Source organism: Puma concolor, chromosome A1, assembly GCF_028749965.1.
Source record: "Puma concolor isolate L17-30 chromosome A1, mPumCon1.1.hap2, whole genome shotgun sequence".
Taxonomy (NCBI): Eukaryota; Metazoa; Chordata; class Mammalia; order Carnivora; family Felidae; genus Puma; species Puma concolor.
The window spans coordinates 47,040,141-47,060,078 of NC_141667.1; the positions used below are offsets into that span (position 1 = coordinate 47,040,141).

Genomic DNA, 19,938 nt, shown 5'->3' on the forward strand with positions numbered 1-19,938 from the left:
CTGGGCCTCCGTTTCCTCATCTGTAAAATAAGGAATGCAAACAAGGTGACCTTCGGGCCCTTCCAGCCTTCCTAATTCAGTGATTCTCATTGGCTTTCCACGTGGAAGCTACGCATGTGGCCTGGAGACAGTAGTGGGCTTTCTTCGTCAACCCAAAGAGATCCTGGCTTCTGCCACCCCCAAGACACACAAACCCAACTCCCCAAGGCCCATCTGGTCAGTGGAAAGCTTGAAATTATCATCTGTTTGGCGGAGGAGGGCGTGTTGATTCAGTTCCCATGAGAAAGTGCTAAAATGGTGCACCCATTTCTAGAAGAAGGTTGTTTATCTAAGAGTACAAACACTGGGAGCTTTCAAACAAGAGAGTCACTCCACAAGGATTTTTTCAAATGATCATTCCCTTAAAACACACACACACCACCACCACCACCACTCACCCTTCTATTTACTGAAGAACAATTTGCTATAGTGTAGAGAGCACAGTGGTGGTGGAACACCATGAGCTTCAGGTGACTGCTTATGATGCCATGGTGGCTCAGTCGGCATGGTGTCGATAGAGCATCGCTGATCATATGAAACAATACGGTGTGCCCCAACAGCCTCACCTGTCCGTGACCTGGAAGTCCAGATTTCCATATTAGTGTGACTTCTAGAGTTTAGAAATCTTAATTCCTTAAGAACCCATTCTTTTCAAAATAATAAAGAGGAAATAAGAACACTTCACTCAGCTCAAGTACAATTTTTGGATGCTTGTTTTTGTTTTTCTTTCCCAAGAATGGACTTAGGAATAGGATGGACTCCTTGGCCGCAAAGTTACTTTAACCAATGGGCCAGTCCCCTGCAAGGAGGCAGAGGCATTAAAGGAAAAGGGGAATGTAGCCAGTTGGAATGTGGGAAAAGCCAGCAAGGCTCTCCAGGAGGGGGAGGTGGAACCATGGCATAGCCAGGGCTCCCAGTGTCTGAAATGGGAAGATCTTTCCACATCCAAACACTAGATTGTCTTATGACACCCTCACCCATAGACATTTCTGGATCCCATCATTACAAGGCTTTAGCTCTTCTCTGCATAGTTCTGTGTCAGCTTTCTTCATTAACTCTTAGACTCCCTTTCCATACATCAAGGTGTATCACCAAGAAAGAGAAAGAGAATTTGGCCTGGTACCCCCCATTTAGGCACATTTCTTGCTAGGCTGTTGACCACTGGCAAGTTGATGGATTGACTGCCCTTTGGCCAGGGCTCTGTTCCTGCCCCAGGCACCATGATGTCCAGGGAAGGTGTGGTCATGGGACCCACTCAGGACTCCTTTCTTAGCCTTCCTCAGGCATGGCCAAGGCAGGCACCATGATTGACCATCAGCACAGATGTTTCTTTTCAGACCAAGATGGCACTTGATGTACCCTTGTGTTTACAGAGCACCAACATGTTCCTATCCTGTTCACTTCTCACCTCATACCAGTAAGTCCATTTTTAGAAATGAGGAAACTGAGGCTTACAGAGGTCTGGTAACTTGCCCAAGGTTATGCAACTAATAGTTTGTCTTTTTGGCTCCACATCCATACAAACTACTTCTGATAAATGTGAACAAACATTGAACAGATATCAGCAAGCTTATTGAAAGCATCCACATTCCTACCAGTGGTAGTTTATATGCTGAAGTTCATCATAACCCTCAGAGACCCACATCTCTAGGCTGTGTGGTCCAGCCGCCCACAGACCCGCCAAGCCCACAGGCAGCACTTGGAACATGACAGCAGACATCAGCTCCTTGAAACTGTGTATGATTCAGATTTATTCTTTACATCCAGAGTTTCCAAAGGCTTTCTTTTTTGTGTTTTAACTAAAGAGCCAGCGTCGGATCCCATTCCAACATCCACTGGCCTTGTGGTCTGGGATCTCCGTGCAACCTCTGTAAGCCTCACCTCCTTACTTGGAAAACAGAAGGGTTGGAGTAGGCCCTTCCAACTCCAGTTCAACCCAGCAACCATTAATGACCTGCTCTCTGTTGGCAAGGTGCAGAGCTGGACGTGAGGGACACCACTCCTAATGCCCTCATGCTTTGTCTTTCTTGGCTGTTTTCGTTCTGCTCTCACCTCACAGCCACATGCAGGGAGGTAGGAAAAATTATCATAATTTATTACTGCTTATTTATTTGCCTCCCATTCAACACTATCCCCTTAGGGACAATCACTTGTTCCTCACTAGGGTAATCCCCAGGGCTTAGCAGAGTGTCTGTCACATAGCAGGGGCTCAGTAAACATTTCTTGAATACATGCATGGTTGAGGGAGTGAGTAAATGAGAATGTTTTGAGCCATGAGTTGGCTACAGTGTGGGGTACCAAGAATAGGACTCATGTCTACAAGAGCAAAACTCTAATTAAGCCTTACTAAAGCCCTATGTCTTTCTCTGGAATATCCATCCCTGATTCCAAGAGAATTGAAATTAGGAGCATTCTCTTTGCTGTGACTTCTCTTCCACATTTACCCACCTCCAAGGACAGAGGTAACTACTTCCTCCATGTGGCTGTTTTTAATGTGCAGTCTCGCCTAGTTATAACATTCTCATGGTATTACCATCCCCATGTGATAGATAAGAAACTGAGGCTGAGTGAGTATAGAAAACTACCCTCTGCCAGCTGCAGAGTGGCAGAGTCAGGACTTGAACCCAGATCTAGACCACTTTTTCTCCCTTAGGCATGTACAACATCAGGTTTATTCAACTGACTTGTATTTCAGTTTGTTCTGTGGATGGTGTCCTGTGCGAGGGAATTAAATGTCTTTCATAATTCCCTTCAAAATGATTGGATTGGTCTATTCAAAGTTGACTTGGAGAGAAGATTTTTGAAATGCTTCCCTTTGATTTTGACTTCTTTTCTTTTATATTCTAGTGCTCCAGCATTAAGCCCTGAGGGTGCATCTTGAGAGCCAGTATATTAGATTTGTCTTTGTGCCCCAAGAGCTCAGAATCCTTTAGGGAGTATTAAATTGGGGGCTGCCCAGTCACAGATGGGCTCAGTTATCTCCCGGTGGTCCCAATGCCTCCCACCCTCTCCACAGCCCTCAGCCCAGGCCCTTTCTCCCAGTCAGTGATGAGCAGTGATGAATTCTGCAGCGGGAGACAGAAGCTGCCCCCTACAGATCAGAGGTAACTCCTGGGGAACCATTTATGCCTCTGTCCTTCACAAACCATCGTTAAGTCCAAAACAGATTCATTTGACCGAAAGGGCCTAGAGTTAAAACAGCAAGGATTCTTTTAGTGATGAGTGACAGAGACCCATCTCAGACTTAAGAAAATGTATTGACTCACGTAACTAGAAAGACCAGGAGCAGAGCTTGGCTTCATCTCTAGCTGGATCCGAATCCCTAAATGATGCCAGTAGGAACCTCTCTCCAACTCTTGGCTCTGTTTTCCATTCTGTTGAATTCAGTTTAAGATAGGGAACACACATGGTGGCCCCAGGCAGACCAGATTTATATCCTCCTGTGGTCAGTTTCAGCAAAAAAGAGCCTCTCTCTCTCTCCTGGTTATCTCAGCAAAGATCTACTCTGATTTATAGGTGGCCTCTTCCTGAACTGTCTCTGTGGTTGGGAAGATGCAGTGTTCTGATTGGCTAAGCCAGACTCCCTCGCCCAGCCTCAAGGCAAGGCAAGGACCTCCCCCTGAACCCTGTAGAGTTGAGAGGTGGAAGATTCCTCAAGGAAAATCAGGATGCTACTACCAAAGAAGGAGAAAGAATACAGAGCAGGCACCTAGGTCTTGCCCACTGCATCTATGCAGTTTCCTATTGGCATGAGGGGGACCTAAGGTCCAGCAAGAAGAGGGGGCTTGGATTGTTGCATGCAGAGCAGAAATTAGAAGCCAGGGCATCAGACTCCTACTCCCTCAATTTTTGTCTTTTATGTCTTCATTCTTCTTTTGGCTTGTATAATTCATATCATTGCTACATTATCTGTGTAAAACTACTAATATGTGTAAAGGGCAGATGGGTTTAAATCAGGCTCTAGCCCTTACCGGCTGTTTGACCTTAGGCAAGTTACTTGGTTTCTCTGTGTCTGGTTTCCTCCTCTTTATAAGGGAGTAATGATAGTCTCTACCTTGAAAGAGCATTGTGACAATTAAATAAAATTACTTTCTGCATATAAAGTGCTTAGAACATTGCCTGGCATAATGGAAATCCTTAATAGATATTTTCTGTTATCATCATTATCATCTTCCACTTTATTTTTAACTGCTTATCGGTATTCCATAGTTTGAAGTATTCACCGTTTATTTAATCTTTCCCTCTAGATGGACTGTCACTTTGTTTCTCTTCTTTTCACGTTTCAGAGTGGGTCAGGGAGCACCCCAGGCCATGCCCCTTTGTCCTTCTGCTGTGCACGTGTAACTAAACTTTGCCCTGTTGGGTTGGGACCTCATCAGATTGTGAACCAGGTGGTGATGGACGTGCCTGTGCAAGGGATGGACTGTTTTTCACTTGATTTGGTTAAAGGTCTGAAACTCCACAGTGCCCCTTTTATGGTGCCATTGGGGGCCAGAAATATTGAGGCAAGGGGCATCAAGATTGATGTGCTGGAAGTTACATGGTGTCACTGCTTTGACCCCCTACAAGGGCACTACTCTGCTCTTTTCTGCCCCTAGAGGGGCTCTTCCAAGAACCTCAGAGGCCACGCTGCACTGGGAGCCCACAGAGACTTGGACGCTATCAAATGGGTTTGCCATGTGCCGTGTCATAGAAACAAATACACGTTCAGAGAAGAGCACAAAGGAGGACATTCCCTAAATGTTTAGCAGAGGTCAGCCCCAGGTGTTAGGGTGTTCCTGTGGTTACCAGTTGGTTGTTAGCCTTTCTGTGTTTTTTCGACTTTTATCCTTATCACTTTTGTCATCAAGAAAAACATTGTGGTATGTTTTTATTCAAGTATAATTAACATACAATGTTACATTAGTTTCAGGTGTACAATATAATGATTTTAATGATTCTCTACATAACCCAGTGCTCATAAGTGTACTCTTAATCCCCTTTACCTATTTCACCCACTCCCCCACCCACCTCCTCCCTGGTAACCACCGATCTGTTCTCTGTAGTGAAAGAATCTATTCTTTTGTTTGTCTCTTTTTATCTTTGTTCATTTGTTTTGCTTCTTAAATTCCACACTGAGTGACGTCGTATGGTGTCTGTCTTTCTTGAGTGCTTTCACTTAGCATCATACCCTCTAGCTCCATCCCTGTCATTGCAAATGGCAAGATTTAATTCTTTGTTATGGCTGAGTAATATTCCATTGTCAATCGATGGGCACTTGGACTGCTTCCACGTTTGGCTATTGTAAATAATGCTGCAGTAAACATAGGGGTGCATGTATCTTTTTGAATTAGATTTTGTTTTCTTTGGGGAAATAGTAGTGGAATTACTGGATCATATGGTATTTCTATTTTTAATTTTTTAAGGAACCTCCATACTATTTTCCAAGTGGCTGCATCAGTTTGCATTCCTACCAACAGTGCACAAGTGTTCCTTTTTCTCCACGTCCTCACCAGCCCTTATTTCTAATGTTTTCTTTTAGCCATTCAGTAATCATCGGGGAAACGCAAATTAAAACCACAATGAGAAATCACGTGACACCTGTCACAACAGCTAAAAGAAGCATTATTTTATATACATACTATCTAGGGGCGTCTGGGTGGCTCAGTCGGTTAAGCGTCTACATCAGCTCAGGTCTCGATCTCACAGTTTGTGAGTTCGAGCCCACGTTGGTCTCTGTGCTGACAGCTCAGAGCCTGGAGCCTGCTTCTCTCTCTGCCCCTCCCCTGCTTGTGCTTTGTCCCACTCTCTCTCGCTCTCTCTCAAAAATAAATAAACATTTAAAAAATTAAGTAAATAAATAAATGCTATCTAGATATGAGTCCTGGATCCAAGTCATTTACCAGTCTGGGCCCTATTTTCCTTATGTGGAAAATGGGATCAGCACTCTGGTTCGTCTCCCTTCCTGGGGTTGGTACCCCAGATATGTTATATATCTAGCATATAGATTAGAGGAGAGAGAAGGAAGAGTGCTCTGTAAACCATCAGGCACAATGCACTGGGGGGAGGCAGAGTTGTTATTGTGTGGTCATAGCCCAGCCCAGCCTCCTCGCACTGGGAGCAGTGCCCTAGTTTCCCTTCCCGAAGACCACATTCTCTGGCTGCTTTCTGAAGGAACTTGGCAAAGGGATGCTTCGTGTTTATCACGCACCAAAGAACGGGGCACACCCCATCACCCAGTGTTGAACCCTCAAGACACAACATGCAGACAGGTCTTAAAGAGGGCTGCTAAGACGGGGGTGTCACTGGGGACGGGGTGGCCTTCTCTTTCCTCCCCACCATCCCCAGGCCTCCTCTTGCTGCTGTGATCTGAGGCATGATAAGAAGAGGAGAGAAGGGGCTCTTTGCATGAACTCCCAACAGGAAGGTGGCTGTTGGGCAGGTCTGTGGAACCAAGTTTCTTGCTGGATACTGGAGAGATTCATTCCAGCATGTCACACACTTTTTTATTTTTTTATTTTTTTATTTTTTACCTATATATTTTTTTTATTAATTTGTTTTATTTTTTATTTTTTTAAACTTACATCCAAATTAGTTAGCATATAGTGCAACAATGATTTCAGGAATCGATTCCTTAATGCCCCTTACCCATTTAACCCATCCCCCCTCCCACCACCCCTCCCACAACCCTCAGTTTGTTCTTCATATTTATGAGTCTCTTCTGTTTTGTCCCCCTCCCTGTTTTTATATTATTTTTGTTTCCCTTCCCTTATGTTCATCTGTTTTGTCTCTTAAAGTCCTCATATGAGTGAAGTCATATGTTATTTGTCTTTCTCTAACTAATTTCACTTAGCATAATACCCTCCAGTTCCATCCACATAGTTGCAAATGGCAAGATTTCATTCTTTTTGATTGCCAAGTAATACTCCATTGTGTATATATATATATATATCCCACATCTTCTTTATCCATTCATCCATCGATGGATATTTGGGCTCTTTCCATACTTTAGCTATTGTTGGTCGTGCTGCTATAAACATGGGGGTGCATGTGTCCCTTCGAAACAGCACACCTGTATCCCGTGGATAGATGGCTAGTAGTGCAATTGCTGGGTCATAGGGTAGTTCCATTTTTAGTTTTTTGAGGAACCTCCATACTGTTTTCCAGAGTGGCTGCACCAGCTTGCATTCCCACACACAATTTTTTATTTAAACAAAGAGCCTCTACTAAGCTGGAACCCAACTAATGACTAGTGCCCATGGCAAAAGTCAAGTGTCGTTGGGTGTTTATTTAGTCACTAAATGAGTGGATGGATAGAGGAGGGAGAAAAAGAGTAGCCCCCAGGCCCCCTAACAAAGGTACGTGTTCCAGGCTATGATCTAAGCTGAGCCTTTCATTTGAGTTCTGAATAGTCTTTAGTTCCATGATTAAATTAAATTGGAAATAAATTTAGTCAGTCGTAGCATTACCTACTGCCCTTAATATATGCTGGTGTTTGCGTGTCTACTGGCAGGCTGTGGGGCCCAGCCTGGGATTTGAGAGAGCCAGGACTCTCTACGGGGTAATAGCTCTATTGTGTTTCACCCCGTGGACTCCAGGCAACTTATTACCACCAACCGCCCCCAACCCTGCTTCAATCCAACAGGCCTCCTGTGAAATTGGATGGCAGGCAGGAACTTTTGTAGCAAACTAGATATCGCCTGTCTTTTCTTGGCCACAGAGGACCCAGCCGAGTTGAGGGAAAGGGATTTTTAAGAAGAGGTGCTTTATTTGTGAAAGCCAACGAAATGAAGTTAGAGACTGCTCCCAGAGAAAGCTGGCTGACATAACCAAAGGGATTAGAGGTGGGGGAAGGGCCCGAGGGGAGCTGCTTGAGGCCTGGGTAAAAACAACCCAGCCAGATGGAGGAGCAAGATGGCATGTGAAGGAAGTCCCGAGGTCCCAAGGGGAAAGAGACCGACTTGTCCAGCAGAACTGGACCGGCAGAATTAGGGGGGGTCCTGTCCACACAGCTGGAACTGACCTCACTGCCAGACATCAGGGGTTCATTCCTACTCTCCCCCGCCCAGCTTCCCTTGGTGCCTCCAGCAAAGGCAGAATCTGAAACTAAGGGGACTGTGACCCTGACCCATTTTCCCCCTAACATTTCTTTCTGAAAATTATCAAACCTACAGAAAAGCTCTGAAAGACTTGCACATTGAGCGCTCATGTGCACCATCTAGATTCTGCAGTTAGCATTCCTCTACTGACTTTATCATATATCTGGCCATCCCTCTCTCCATCCGTCAATCTATTTTCCTTTTTGAGATGTTTCAAAGTAAGTTACAGAGAGACGCAGGTGCCTTTGGACAGTTGATTACAGTGGCATAGGAAAGGAGACATTTTGTTGTTACGTTTCTTGCCCCAGTTGTCACATATTTTCTCCAAAAAACTTCTTACCAACCTTGTGGAGCTCCCTCTTTTACTTCTGGGCTATCAACTTCAAAGGTCTCCAGGGGTCCTGGAGGCAATGCAAGGGACTGACGCAGCTCTGGTGTAAGGTTGTGGGGAGTAGCAGGAGCTGAGGGGGCCCTGGGAGCACCTGCTCCATAGAGAGGGGTGTCCACTGTCAACTCCAGCCCACTGCTGCCACATGAGACTCATGAGGATTTTTTGGGAGATCTTCTACATTTTAACTGTTTCCAAATAATGTTTACAGACTGGGTATCAAAGATGACTCTTGTGTATGAGTTTTCTGTAGTTGTCATGGCAGATTACCATAAACGTAGGAGTTTAAACAACACAAAGTTATTCTTACAGTTCTGCAAGTCCGAAGTCCAACATAGGGCTCCTTGGGTGAAAATCAAGGTGGTGGCCAGGCTGCGTTCCCTCCTGGGGGTTCTGGGGGAATCTTGCTTATCTGGGTTGTTGGCAGACTTTAGTTATGAAGAGTGAGACCCCGTTATCTTGCTGGCTATCAGCTGAGGAGTGTTTCCACCTTCTAAAGGCTGCTCACCTTCCGTGGCTTATGAGCCCCTCCTTCAGTCTTCAAAGCCAGCAGTGGTGAATTGAGTCCTTCTCACAGTTCCATTCTTTGCCCCATCCTTCTCATCTCTCCAACCCAACCAGAAAGGTTCTCTACCTTTAAGGACACTCGTGGTTACATTGGTCCCCCTTGGGTAATCCAGGGTCCTCAAAGTCATCTCAAGGTTCTTAACCTTAACCAGATCTGCAAAGTCCCTTTTGCCACATAAGGTAATATATTCATAGTAGACATTTCTCCAAAGAAGGTAAACAAATGGCCAAGTAAGTATATGAAAATATACTCAACACCATTAGTCATTAGGAAAATGCAAATCAAACCAAAATAAGATAACACTTCACACCCATGAGGATGGCTATAATCAAAAAGATGGACAATAACAAAAGTGGAGAAATTGGAACCCTCATAGGTTGCTGGTGGGAATGTAAAATGTTCTTGCCACTTTGGAAAACATTTTGGCAGTTCCTTGAAGAGTTCAGCGTGGAGTTACCTTATGGCCCAGCAGTTCTACTCCTTGGTATATACCCAACAGACCTGAAAACATGTCTACACAAAAACTTGTACATGAGTGTTCATGCCAGTGTTATTCATATAGCCAAATATCAGTCAACTCAAATTTTAATCAGTTGATGAATACATAGATGAAATATGGTATATCCATGCAGTGAAATGTTATTCAGCCATAAAAAGAATGAAGTATCAATCCATGCTAAACATGGATGAACCTTGAAGACATGTTCAGTGAAAGAAGCCAGGCACAAAAGACCACATAATATATGATTCTATTTGCATAAAATGTCCAGGATAGGAAAACCCGTGGAAACAGAAAACAAACTAGTGGTTACTAAGCCTGAGGGGAGGGGAGAATGGTTAGTGACTGCTAATGAATATGAAGTTTATTTTGGGGGTGATAGAAATGTTCTGGACTTAGTGGTGATGGTTGTACAACTTGGTGAAGTATGTTAAAAAGTACTGAATTAGACACTTCAAAAGGGTGAATTTTATGTTGAGTTTTATGATATGTGAATTATATCTCAATTAAAAAGGAGATTCAATATATAAGATTAAGCATAAGTAAAACTGCATAGTCTTGTATATTAAATATAAAACTTTAGCATGAACTCATGATGAATCTACTAAGATATATTTTTGACTCTGACCAGTGTAAAGGCGTAGAAACCATAACCAACCTAGTAGTTAATGAAGGCCCTTAGTGTCCGTATTGCAGGATCCAAATGGTGATATCGATGATAATCAGGAGCCAGGGTTCCTTGGCAGAATGACTGATCCACGTGAGGGCAGAAAATATACAAGTTAAGCCTGGAGCACCTTTTATAATCTTTATCAGAAAGCAAGGAAGTTATCAGTACTCTGGGGTCATATCCAAAGGACTAGGAGCCAACTTGAGGAGACTCTCTTGGGCTAATGATGGTTTTATTTGGGAACCAGAAAGAATAATATTTGCAGTGAACTGAAACATATTATGTTAACATTTATGACCTCCTAATGAAAACAGATAATTGGCTGTCTTTGGAAGATGCTGGGGAGTCGAGTCATTCTAAAAACTGATAATCAAGAATGTATCATGTCTTTCATGTACTTCGGGGTAAACAAATTGTTGATGTGGTCATTTTTCTTCATTGTAGTATCCCTGCTAGAAAATCAAGAATGATAGAATAAGAGTATCACCATTTTAAAAACCTCCAGTGAAATGAAGGATTTAGACATTGGTCATCGGTGGCCACCAACATCACAAAAGGAAAGATAACTGGACAGTATGTTTTTCCTTTGGGATGCTCACACCACTAGGAAGAGGTTGCCAGAATATCTCATCAAAGTAGGTCACGTCTCTAGATCTAACCACCAAAGTACTGGAACCAAGGAAGAGTGGACAGAGGAACGTGTTCAGAGACACCACAGCAACCCAAGCAGCAAAATGCAGACTGTAGGAAATCCAGTAGGGCAAAGGACCCAGTTTCTTCAACAAGTACATTGTAAAGAAAAAAAGCGACTTAGAAGACACATCAGCTAAAGGCAGCATGTGGGCCTGGTCTTGATCCTGATTTAAGCAACTGTAAAAAGACGTAAGAAGAGCAGGGGAACTTGAGCACCAACTAGATATTTGATGACACTAAGGAACTGTGTTGATTCTTTGGGGGTGTTACAGTGATATTAAAGGCCCACAGGGCACGGCCTCCCACCCCAAGCTTACCATGTGCCTGATGGAGAGCAGAGGAGAAAATGTGCAAGCAGAGCCCAGGGAGGGAGAGCAGAGGGGACCGAGCCAGTGAAGCTGAGTCCGTTCTTCCAAACTCATGGATAAATGGTTTCTCCTCCACTGGTGAGGAATGTGCAAGGGGTAGGGAGAGAGGCCAGAGTTGGACTGAAGCTCTATCTTCCACTGGGAATCCTGAGGATGGGTAGCCACCTTCCTGTGGCTGTTGAGGCTTAAACAAGATAGCACATGGAGAGCGCCAGACCCCATGTTGCTCCCTCAGCGCTGGCTGGCTTTGGTTTGTAACTGCTCTCCTACAGAGTCAGGGGGCTCTTGCATACATATACCTGTGTACTGTGTGTGCAGGAACTGGAGGCCAGGCTTCGGGATGCTAGGTGGAAGGAGGTTCTGAAGTGACTGAGGTATCCCTGGCTCTCACTCATTCCCTAAAGGCTGGAAAGGAGTGGGCTTTGCAGTTAGCCAGTTGTTGAGTTCTGTTGGTGAGAGGAGAGCTGAACCTGACCTCTCCTTGTCCCCTGTGTCTCCTTCTAGCTGCAACAGCAAGCGCTACCTGGAGACACTCCCCAACACCAGCATCATCATCCCCTTCCACAACGAGGGCTGGTCCTCCCTCCTCCGCACCGTCCACAGTGTGCTGAACCGCTCGCCCCCGGAGCTGATCGCCGAGATCGTGCTGGTTGATGACTTCAGTGATCGAGGTAGGGCCCACCCCCCCCCCCATCTTCCTGCCCCCCACGCTCCATCGAGTGACTGGCCAAAGGGGTGGCCGGTTTTCTTCTTCAGCAGCAGGAATGTCTGGGCCACCGTTCACTGATGCTTGCTCTGTGCCCGGCCATGACCGTGGCCCTGTATACAGTATCTCACAACAGAAGTAGGTTCTGTTTTTATCCTGTTTGTAACAATGTAGAAGTGTACTGGAGTGCAAATACCAGAAAACTTGATAAACTTAGGCACAAAAGGGGTTCAGTCATTCATTAATTTCATAATAAGACCCAGAATTGGTACACCTGCCTCAGACTGTCATCAAAGAACCAGACTTCTCTGTGCCTGCTTCCTCATCCTCATGGTCGCAGAATTGCTGCTATACCTATGGAAAGTCTGCCTTTCAGACAAGAAGCAGCAGAAAGGGCAAAGAGAACAAAGCCTCATTTTTTTTTCCCAAGATTTTGCCTTCTTATTCAGGAAAGTCTTCTCCCCCCCACCCCCCAGGGAAAGATTTTTGGTCAGAACCCTGACATCCAGGCATCCCTCTCTGCCGGGGTGGCTGGAAATATGAATGTTTTGATTTGGGGCCTCTTGAGTAGATGTAGGAAAGGGAGAAGTGCATTAGAGAAGGTGTTGAACGAGCCCATTTTGCAGAGGAGAAGACTGAGATACTTGCCTGCTCTGAGTGGTCTCACTGACGTGGTCTTTCCTAAGGGAAAGTAAGTAGGGTGTGATAAGGCAGTAAGGGTGATACTCACTTACTCTCGCCGTCTGTGTACCAGCCACAGCTGGGCCCTCTCTCATGGGGTGGACCAAGTTCCGTCCTGCCTTGGTATCTACTCATGCTGTTCCCTCTGCCTGGACACCCTCTTCCCAGCCCTTCCCATGAGCGGCTACTCTCACAACCCTCTTCAGTTAGGTGCCCCACCCCCACCACCATTCACTCTTCTCCATGCATAGTTGCACAGCTACTTGTTGACCTGTTGTCAGTCCTGCTCACTAGGTCACTAGATCATTTGCGGTCTAGAGCAGGTGATTCAGAACTGTTTGCAAATTAGTGAATGAATGAACCAGGAGGGAGGAAGGAAGGAAATGCATGGCAGCTACACCCTCACCACATAAAGCCACATTAGTAGCAGGGTCGTCTTCAGCCACGGAGACAGATGTGGCTGTGGAAGACACAGACGTTCCTTCTGTGACTGGTGCTAGCCTTGTGTCTTTGTGCTCCGCCTCAGGAACCTGTCACCTGTTTTCTGAAGCATCAGCTGTCCTGGGGGTAGACCCACAGCACTTGGCAGGATCCCTCTCGAGGACATTAGTCTTCCAGAGGGAGAATAAACCAAACATCAGCTGGATTAGAAGCGAGCGTTTCTCCTTGAACAGCTAGAAAGAATTTTTTTTATTTTTTTTAATGTTTATTTTTGAGAGAGAGACAGACAGAACGTGAGTGGGTGAGGGGCAGAGAGAGGGAAATGCAGAATCCGAAGCAGGCTCCAGGCTCTGAGCTGTCAGCACAGAGCCTGACACGGGGCTCGAACCCATGAACTGTGAGATCATGACCTGAGCGAAGTTGGGTGCTTAACCGACTGAGCCACCCAGGTGCCCCCGAATTTTAAGACCATCTAGGCTACTGGCTTTCGCTGTGCGTCTCAGAGCACTAAGGGCACAGGGGTGCCTTGGGGAGCACCGTGGGCAGTATGTGCAGGTGCAGGTGGGGTGCAGATCCCTCTCTCGGCACGGTTTATATTTGGTTCCTGAAAAGGTGTTCACTAAGAGGAGCCGCACTGCTTAAAAATGCGTAATGACCACAGATACAACTGAGCCTGCTCATTTTACAGATGGGAAACCCGAGGCCGAGAGCAGTGGAGGGCTTACCTAGAGCACCCAGCTGGTGGTTGCAGACGGGACAACAGTCCCGTCTTGGGGCTCCCAGTGAGGCCTGTGCCTCCTCAGCTCAGCTGTTTATGAAAAACATCTGCAGAAGTGCATTTTACTCTTTTCTTTCCCCAAGGCCACTTCTCAATAAATTACTTTTCCAGCGTATTAAAGAGCAGAGTTGTTGCTAAAAAGAGCTCATTATCAAGCACATCCAGTCCTAGACTTACGATGGTTTGCACCTCTAATATCCCAGTTTCTTCAGTGTTGTACTTGGTGATAAAAATAACATGACACACCCACCCTCCAATAATAAAAGAATGTGACAGTCTTGAGAAAGAGGTAAATTTAGTAAGAATGACATTTTCCAAGTGCATCTCTTTCTCCAGAGAGCAAAAATATGGATCCTGTGTGGTGCCGTTGCCAGACCCTAATACGATACGGAAGAGAGGAGATACTATCCCATTTCACAGATGAGAATGAGAACTAAGGCCCCTGAATGTTGCCCCTTTGTCTCAGTGAATCAGGCGTGCACCCCAGAGAACTCTTCCCTCAGGCCCCTCGGTCCTACACATTAGCTGTCAGATTTTGCAACCTGCATTTTTCAGAAAGGTAATCATCATTCGTGTTCTGAGAAGAAATTCTTAAGGCAGCTTTGGAAGAAAACTTACTCAGCAGTGATTGTTTTAAAAATGAGATTTGGGAGAAGCAATTTCAGAACTATGGAGAAGCCTGTCCAAAGTACGGCAAATGTGGGCCATCACGAAAGACAGATTTCTCTGGGCCACGTGAGCAGAGGCAGTTCTCAGCGTTGAAATTCATAGATGCTAACAACGGGCGAGATTGGTGCTGCCCAGCAGAAGGCATCTTCCTCTGAAATGAGTCTCCTCCAGGATCCTCAGGGCAACTAATTGTAATTCAGCTAAGGGTTGAGACCTCAGGTAGGAGACAAAATTGGAGCAGATGAATGCTTGAAATGAGAACCAGAGCTCTGTGCAGGCAGCACCGGGGACAAGACTGGAGGCTGGTGCTGGCCTCACAATAATCCCAGCCTTGCCTACAGATAGAGCACTGCAGTTTTCCAGGGGTGTCCAAAAGCTCTTCAAATGTGTGAGCTTTGCTTGAGGATTAAGAGGACACAGAGATGCTTTTGCATGAGTGGGAGAGAAAGACAAGGGCGGAGGGGGGCAGACCTGCCTCCAGACGGCACTGCCCGGATGGCAGATTTTTTATTAGGAGACACGACAGAGGCCTTTTTGTTCATTTGTATTTTTCTGTTCCTTTTCTCCTTTTCCTGCCCACTTTCAAATAGTGTTGGTTTTGCAGAAAAATAGGATATGCAGTAATGGAAAGGGTTATTGTCCTTGGATGAATGGTGGGCTACCTGGGATGATGAGGTACAGAAATGAAAGGCGTTGGTATGATCTCATTGACAGTATTTTCCTCAACTCTAGTCCCTATCAGTAAATGAACAAACAAACACATGGAGAAGGAAGTCTTTGTTTGTTTGTTTGTTTGTTTGTTTGTTTGTTTGTTTGTTTTGAGAGAGAAAGGGAGAGGGCTCTGCACCAGTTGGGAAGGGGCAGAGAAAGAGGGAGAGAGAGAGAATCCCAAGAAGGCTCCACACTGTCAGCACAGAGCCCGACCCAGGGCTCCCATCTGACTATTGAGAGATCACAGCCTGAGCTGATGCTTAACCAGCTGAGCCACCCAGGCGCCCCCTTAGAAGGAATTCTTCAGCAGGTGTTTGTAGAGCTATTGATGGGTCCCTGGCAGTGCGTGGTGCTGGGGGGATTACAGACACTGCTGGACCCACTGGCTCACACAGTAGAGACCCTCACCAGTGAAGCCAGAGTCAGGTCCTCTTTCCCATGATGGACTTATAAATTCTGACATGCACTCTTATACCAGCCCAGTCATGGGAGCACATCAGGGAATCCATTCTGCCCTGCCCTGGTCTGCATTTCAACATACCGCTCTTGACCCTGCCCCTAAGCATCCGCATCTGTTCCTCTCTCAGCCTTCATTTGCTTCCAGGACCCCACCGCCGTTGGGGTGGCTATTCCCCACCTCCACTGTATCGCTTCAGTTCTTTCGCCATGAGTTTTGTATTGCTTATTTTGTTTTTCCCTTTACTTGTCCTGATTTAATTCATCTTCGTATATTCAACGACACTCATGAATCAACTGTTGCTGATGCTGTGCTAGATGCTAGGGATACAGCAGGGCTGACACAGTCTTCTCCACAAAGACTCACATCTAGATGGGCAGACAGACGAGGTAAGAGACCATTGTAAGACCATGGAGTGTGTGACCCTTGGTGGAGAGCCAGGTACTGTGGAGCACAGAGAAGATCAGGAAAGACTTCCAGAGAAAATTCTAGCTAAACTCCATCCTAAGAGATCAGTAGATACTACTTCCTGGGGTATGGGGTGAAGAGTATTTGAGGCTGAGAGGACAGCATGAGCCCAGGCTAGGAGTGAAGGAGAAAATATGCAAAGTCCAGAAAGAGCCGTCTGTAACCTCATCACCTGCAGGCAATTACTATTAACATTTAGGCTTTTTCCCCCCCACCCTCGGGTTTTTAATAGACTTTACCTTTTAGATCAATTTTAGGTTCACTGCAAAGTGAAGCTGAAAGTAGAGAGTTCCCATATACCCCTCCACCCCCACCACACACGTAGCTAGCCCCTGGCCCCCATCAATGCCCTGCACCTGCATCGGAGTCACATTTGTGACAATTGATGGACCTACGTTGACACATCACCCAAGGATATAGTGGTATACTGGGGTTCACTCTTGGCGTTGTACATTCTGTGGAACAAATGTATGATGGACATATATCCACCATTAGAGGGTCCTACTGAATAGTTTCACTACCTTAAAACTCCTCTGTGCTGTGCCTGTTCCTCCTGCCCTCCCCCTAACCCCTGGCAGCCACCGACCTGTTTGCTGTCTCCATGGTTTTGCCTTTTCCAGAATGTCTAATATAACTGGAATCATACTCCAGGCAGCCTTTTCAGATTGGCTCCTTTCACACAGTAATATGCACTTAAGGTGTCTCCATGGCTTTTTATGGCTTATAGCTTGTTTCCTTTTGGTGCAGACTAATATTCCACTATCAGGATATATCACCGTTTAATTATCTACTCCTCAACTGAAGGACATCTTGGTTGCTTGCAAGTTTAGGCAGTTATGAGTAAACCGTTTTAAACATCCATGTACAGGTTTTGGGGTGGACATGTTTTTAGCTCACTTAGGTAAATACCAAGGAACACAATTGCTGGACTCCCATGGGAAGAGTATGTTTACTTGTGTAAGAAGCTGCCAGACTCTCCCAAAGTGACTGTACCGTTCTGCATTCCCGCCAGCTGTGAACGGGGGCTGCTCTTGTTCCACAGCCTCGACAGCATTTGGTCTTGTCAGTGTTCTGGATTTTTGCCGTTCTCATAGGTGTGTAGGAGGGTCTCGTTTTACTTTGCATTTCCCTATGACGTGCTGTTGAGCATCTGTCCACATGCCTGTGTGCCATTTGTAGATTTTTTTTTTTTTTTTTTGGTTTCCAGTGTCTCTTCATCTCCATTTTCTTTCTCATACCCTCCCAATCCCCTTTTAGTTCCACTCCAGCTGAGGTAACATGTTAATAGTCTGGTGTGTGTTATTCTACACCATTCTGCATAATAATACTAACATGTAACGGCATGTAATAACAAGAGCTAGTACTTAATGAGCACCTATTTTGTGCTAAGTGAATTCCCTCATTCATTACCATAACACTCTCGTGGGTTCTCTCCTTCCCAGTGTGAAAACCACTGGGCTCAAATTGATCTCAAACCGCTTTTGCCTACTTAAAAAAGGTAGTATTTCTATCCCCATTTTATAGATGAGAAAACTGAGATACAGGGAAGTTACGTGAGTAGCCAATATGTGCTTAGCTCAAAGAAGCAGAGCTTTGTTTTAAAACCATGCATTCTGATGCTAAAACCTTTACCCCTAATCTTTACATGGCTTTTTGTTTTCCTTCCCCCCCCCCTTTTAAGGATCATACTGTACACATTCCTCCTTTTATTCCTGTTAATGTATCACAGACATCCCTTGGGTCAAAAGATATAGAGCTAACTCATCTGTTTTTTAATAGCTAGATAATATCCCTCTACTTTTAGTGCCTTTACATTGTACTTTGTGTAGTGGACGTCCAGTCATATTTAACTTTGTATACAGGTTTCTGTTACTTAACTTTTCTACAATCAGTTGCCCTTGTCATTATAAAATGACTGTCACATCTTTCCTTCTCTGACTCAACTGTGAAATAGAGACAGGAGTCAAGTGACCCCAGAATATTAGCTGTATTGTTGAAGAGGCTGGTCCAGAGAACACAACATCGATCTGTTCCTACTGCTTTCCTCCTGAACTAACTGACCCGGGGACAAGCTTAGCAGCTAAGGAACTGTGAGCCTCCCTGGCAGGGCAGAGCCTATGCCAATGAGCACACCACAGGAAGGAAAAGATAAAGCAGGCCACGCAGGTAGAATGACGGTGTGTATTTTGGCCTGCCCAGCATCACCTCCCGTGACCGCTCCAGACGTAAAATACTGTTCCCTCTACAGTATGAGGGCAGAAAAAACAGTTCCATCTTACAGATGACCAAACTGAGGCTCAGAGAGATTGGTGGTAAGTGGCCTAAAGTGCTTTCCTGCCCTTAGAGTACAGTAGTCCCCCTTTATCTGTGGTGACATGTCCTAAGAACCCCAGTGGATGCCTAAAACCGTGGATAGTACCAAACTCCATGTTTACCATATTTTTTTCTATATAACCGTGATATAGCTTAATTTATAAATCATGCACAGTGATTAACAACTAATAATAAAATAGAACAACTAGAACAATATACTGTAATAAAAGCTATGTGAATACAGTCTCTCTCTCTCTCTCTCTCTCTCTCTCTCTCTCTCTCTCTCTCTCTCACTTGTGCCTTACTCACTCTTCTTCTTGTGATGATGTGAGACGATACAATGCCTCGTGATGAGATGAAGTAAGGTGAATATGTAGGCACTGTGAGGTGGAGGCAGGCTACCGTTGACCTTCTGACAGGTGATCAGAATCCCCCGCCTCCCGAACCACTGATGGCCACAGGTACCTGAAACCAGAGAAAGCGAAACCGCAGATATGGGGGGACCGAGCCAGTCACGGTTGGTAATCCCACTTGACAGAAAGGATTGATCTTCCCCGTGATGGGCTCCATAATCTTAAGAATCCCACATCTTAAGTGTCAGTCTCTAGGGTGTCTAACAACTAAAAAAATCCACAGGCTTCTTGATTTTCTTCTCCTGTAATATCTTTGACATCTACAACGCCTCTCTCTTGGAATCCAAAGGAGAGGACTCCTAAGAAGATTAGAGCTGTTACAGCATATCAATTAGTTTATAATGAGGGAACTCTAGAAACCTTTTGGTGGATATCTGGCAGGAACACAGGATGCAGGAGTCAGTATGTTTATGGGATATTTTGTGCATCTTTAAAAAAAACAGGATTTTGTGAATCAAGCACTGTATAAATGATTTACAGAGATAGCAAAAAAAAAAATCAAATAAATCGCTCAGATTGCATCTGAAGCATCAAACACCCTGATGTTTGGGAAAGAATCGTTTCTGTAGTGGAAAATAGCTGCATTACATTTTCAGAAAGGTGATGTTTCTATTGAGGTGGGTGAGCCTTCTACATTTTAAAAACTTGGCACAGCACCACTGTGCTAAATTGCCTATACTCTCCTGATTTTCTTGTGAGGATTAAAACCTACCCCTTTCCACTATTTTAGTGTTTCCTTGAAAACATAATGTCGGGGGGGGGGGGGTGGGAAGCAACAGCCAGTAGAGCAGGTTATTGGAGGTCCTTGGAATAAGGCTTCCAGAAGGAAGACCACAGAAAGCCCTTGGCTTAGGGCTGACATGAATTGTTATTTACTCAGGGTCTTGAGGGAGATGAAATTTGAGGCCAAAATGAAAGTAAGAGGTTCCTCAGTACCTAAGTTGATTTGGCTCAAACCAACCAAATCTTTTCACATCCTTCACACTTAGCGCCATGGC

The 19,938-nt window shown here is 45.1% G+C and overlaps 1 protein-coding gene across 4 annotated transcripts in view; it reads left to right on the forward strand.

The window, feature by feature from the left end:
- The window catches only part of GALNT10 (polypeptide N-acetylgalactosaminyltransferase 10), a 226,692-nt gene that overhangs the window by 110,379 nt on the left and 96,375 nt on the right, over positions 1–19,938 (forward strand). For all 4 annotated transcript variants that reach the window (XM_025924183.2, XM_086700365.1, XM_086700177.1 and 1 more), the window contains exon 4: positions 11,808–11,974. In XM_025924183.2, coding sequence (XP_025779968.1) covers positions 11,808–11,974 — 167 coding nt within the window. The remainder of the gene's footprint in view (positions 1–11,807; positions 11,975–19,938) is intronic.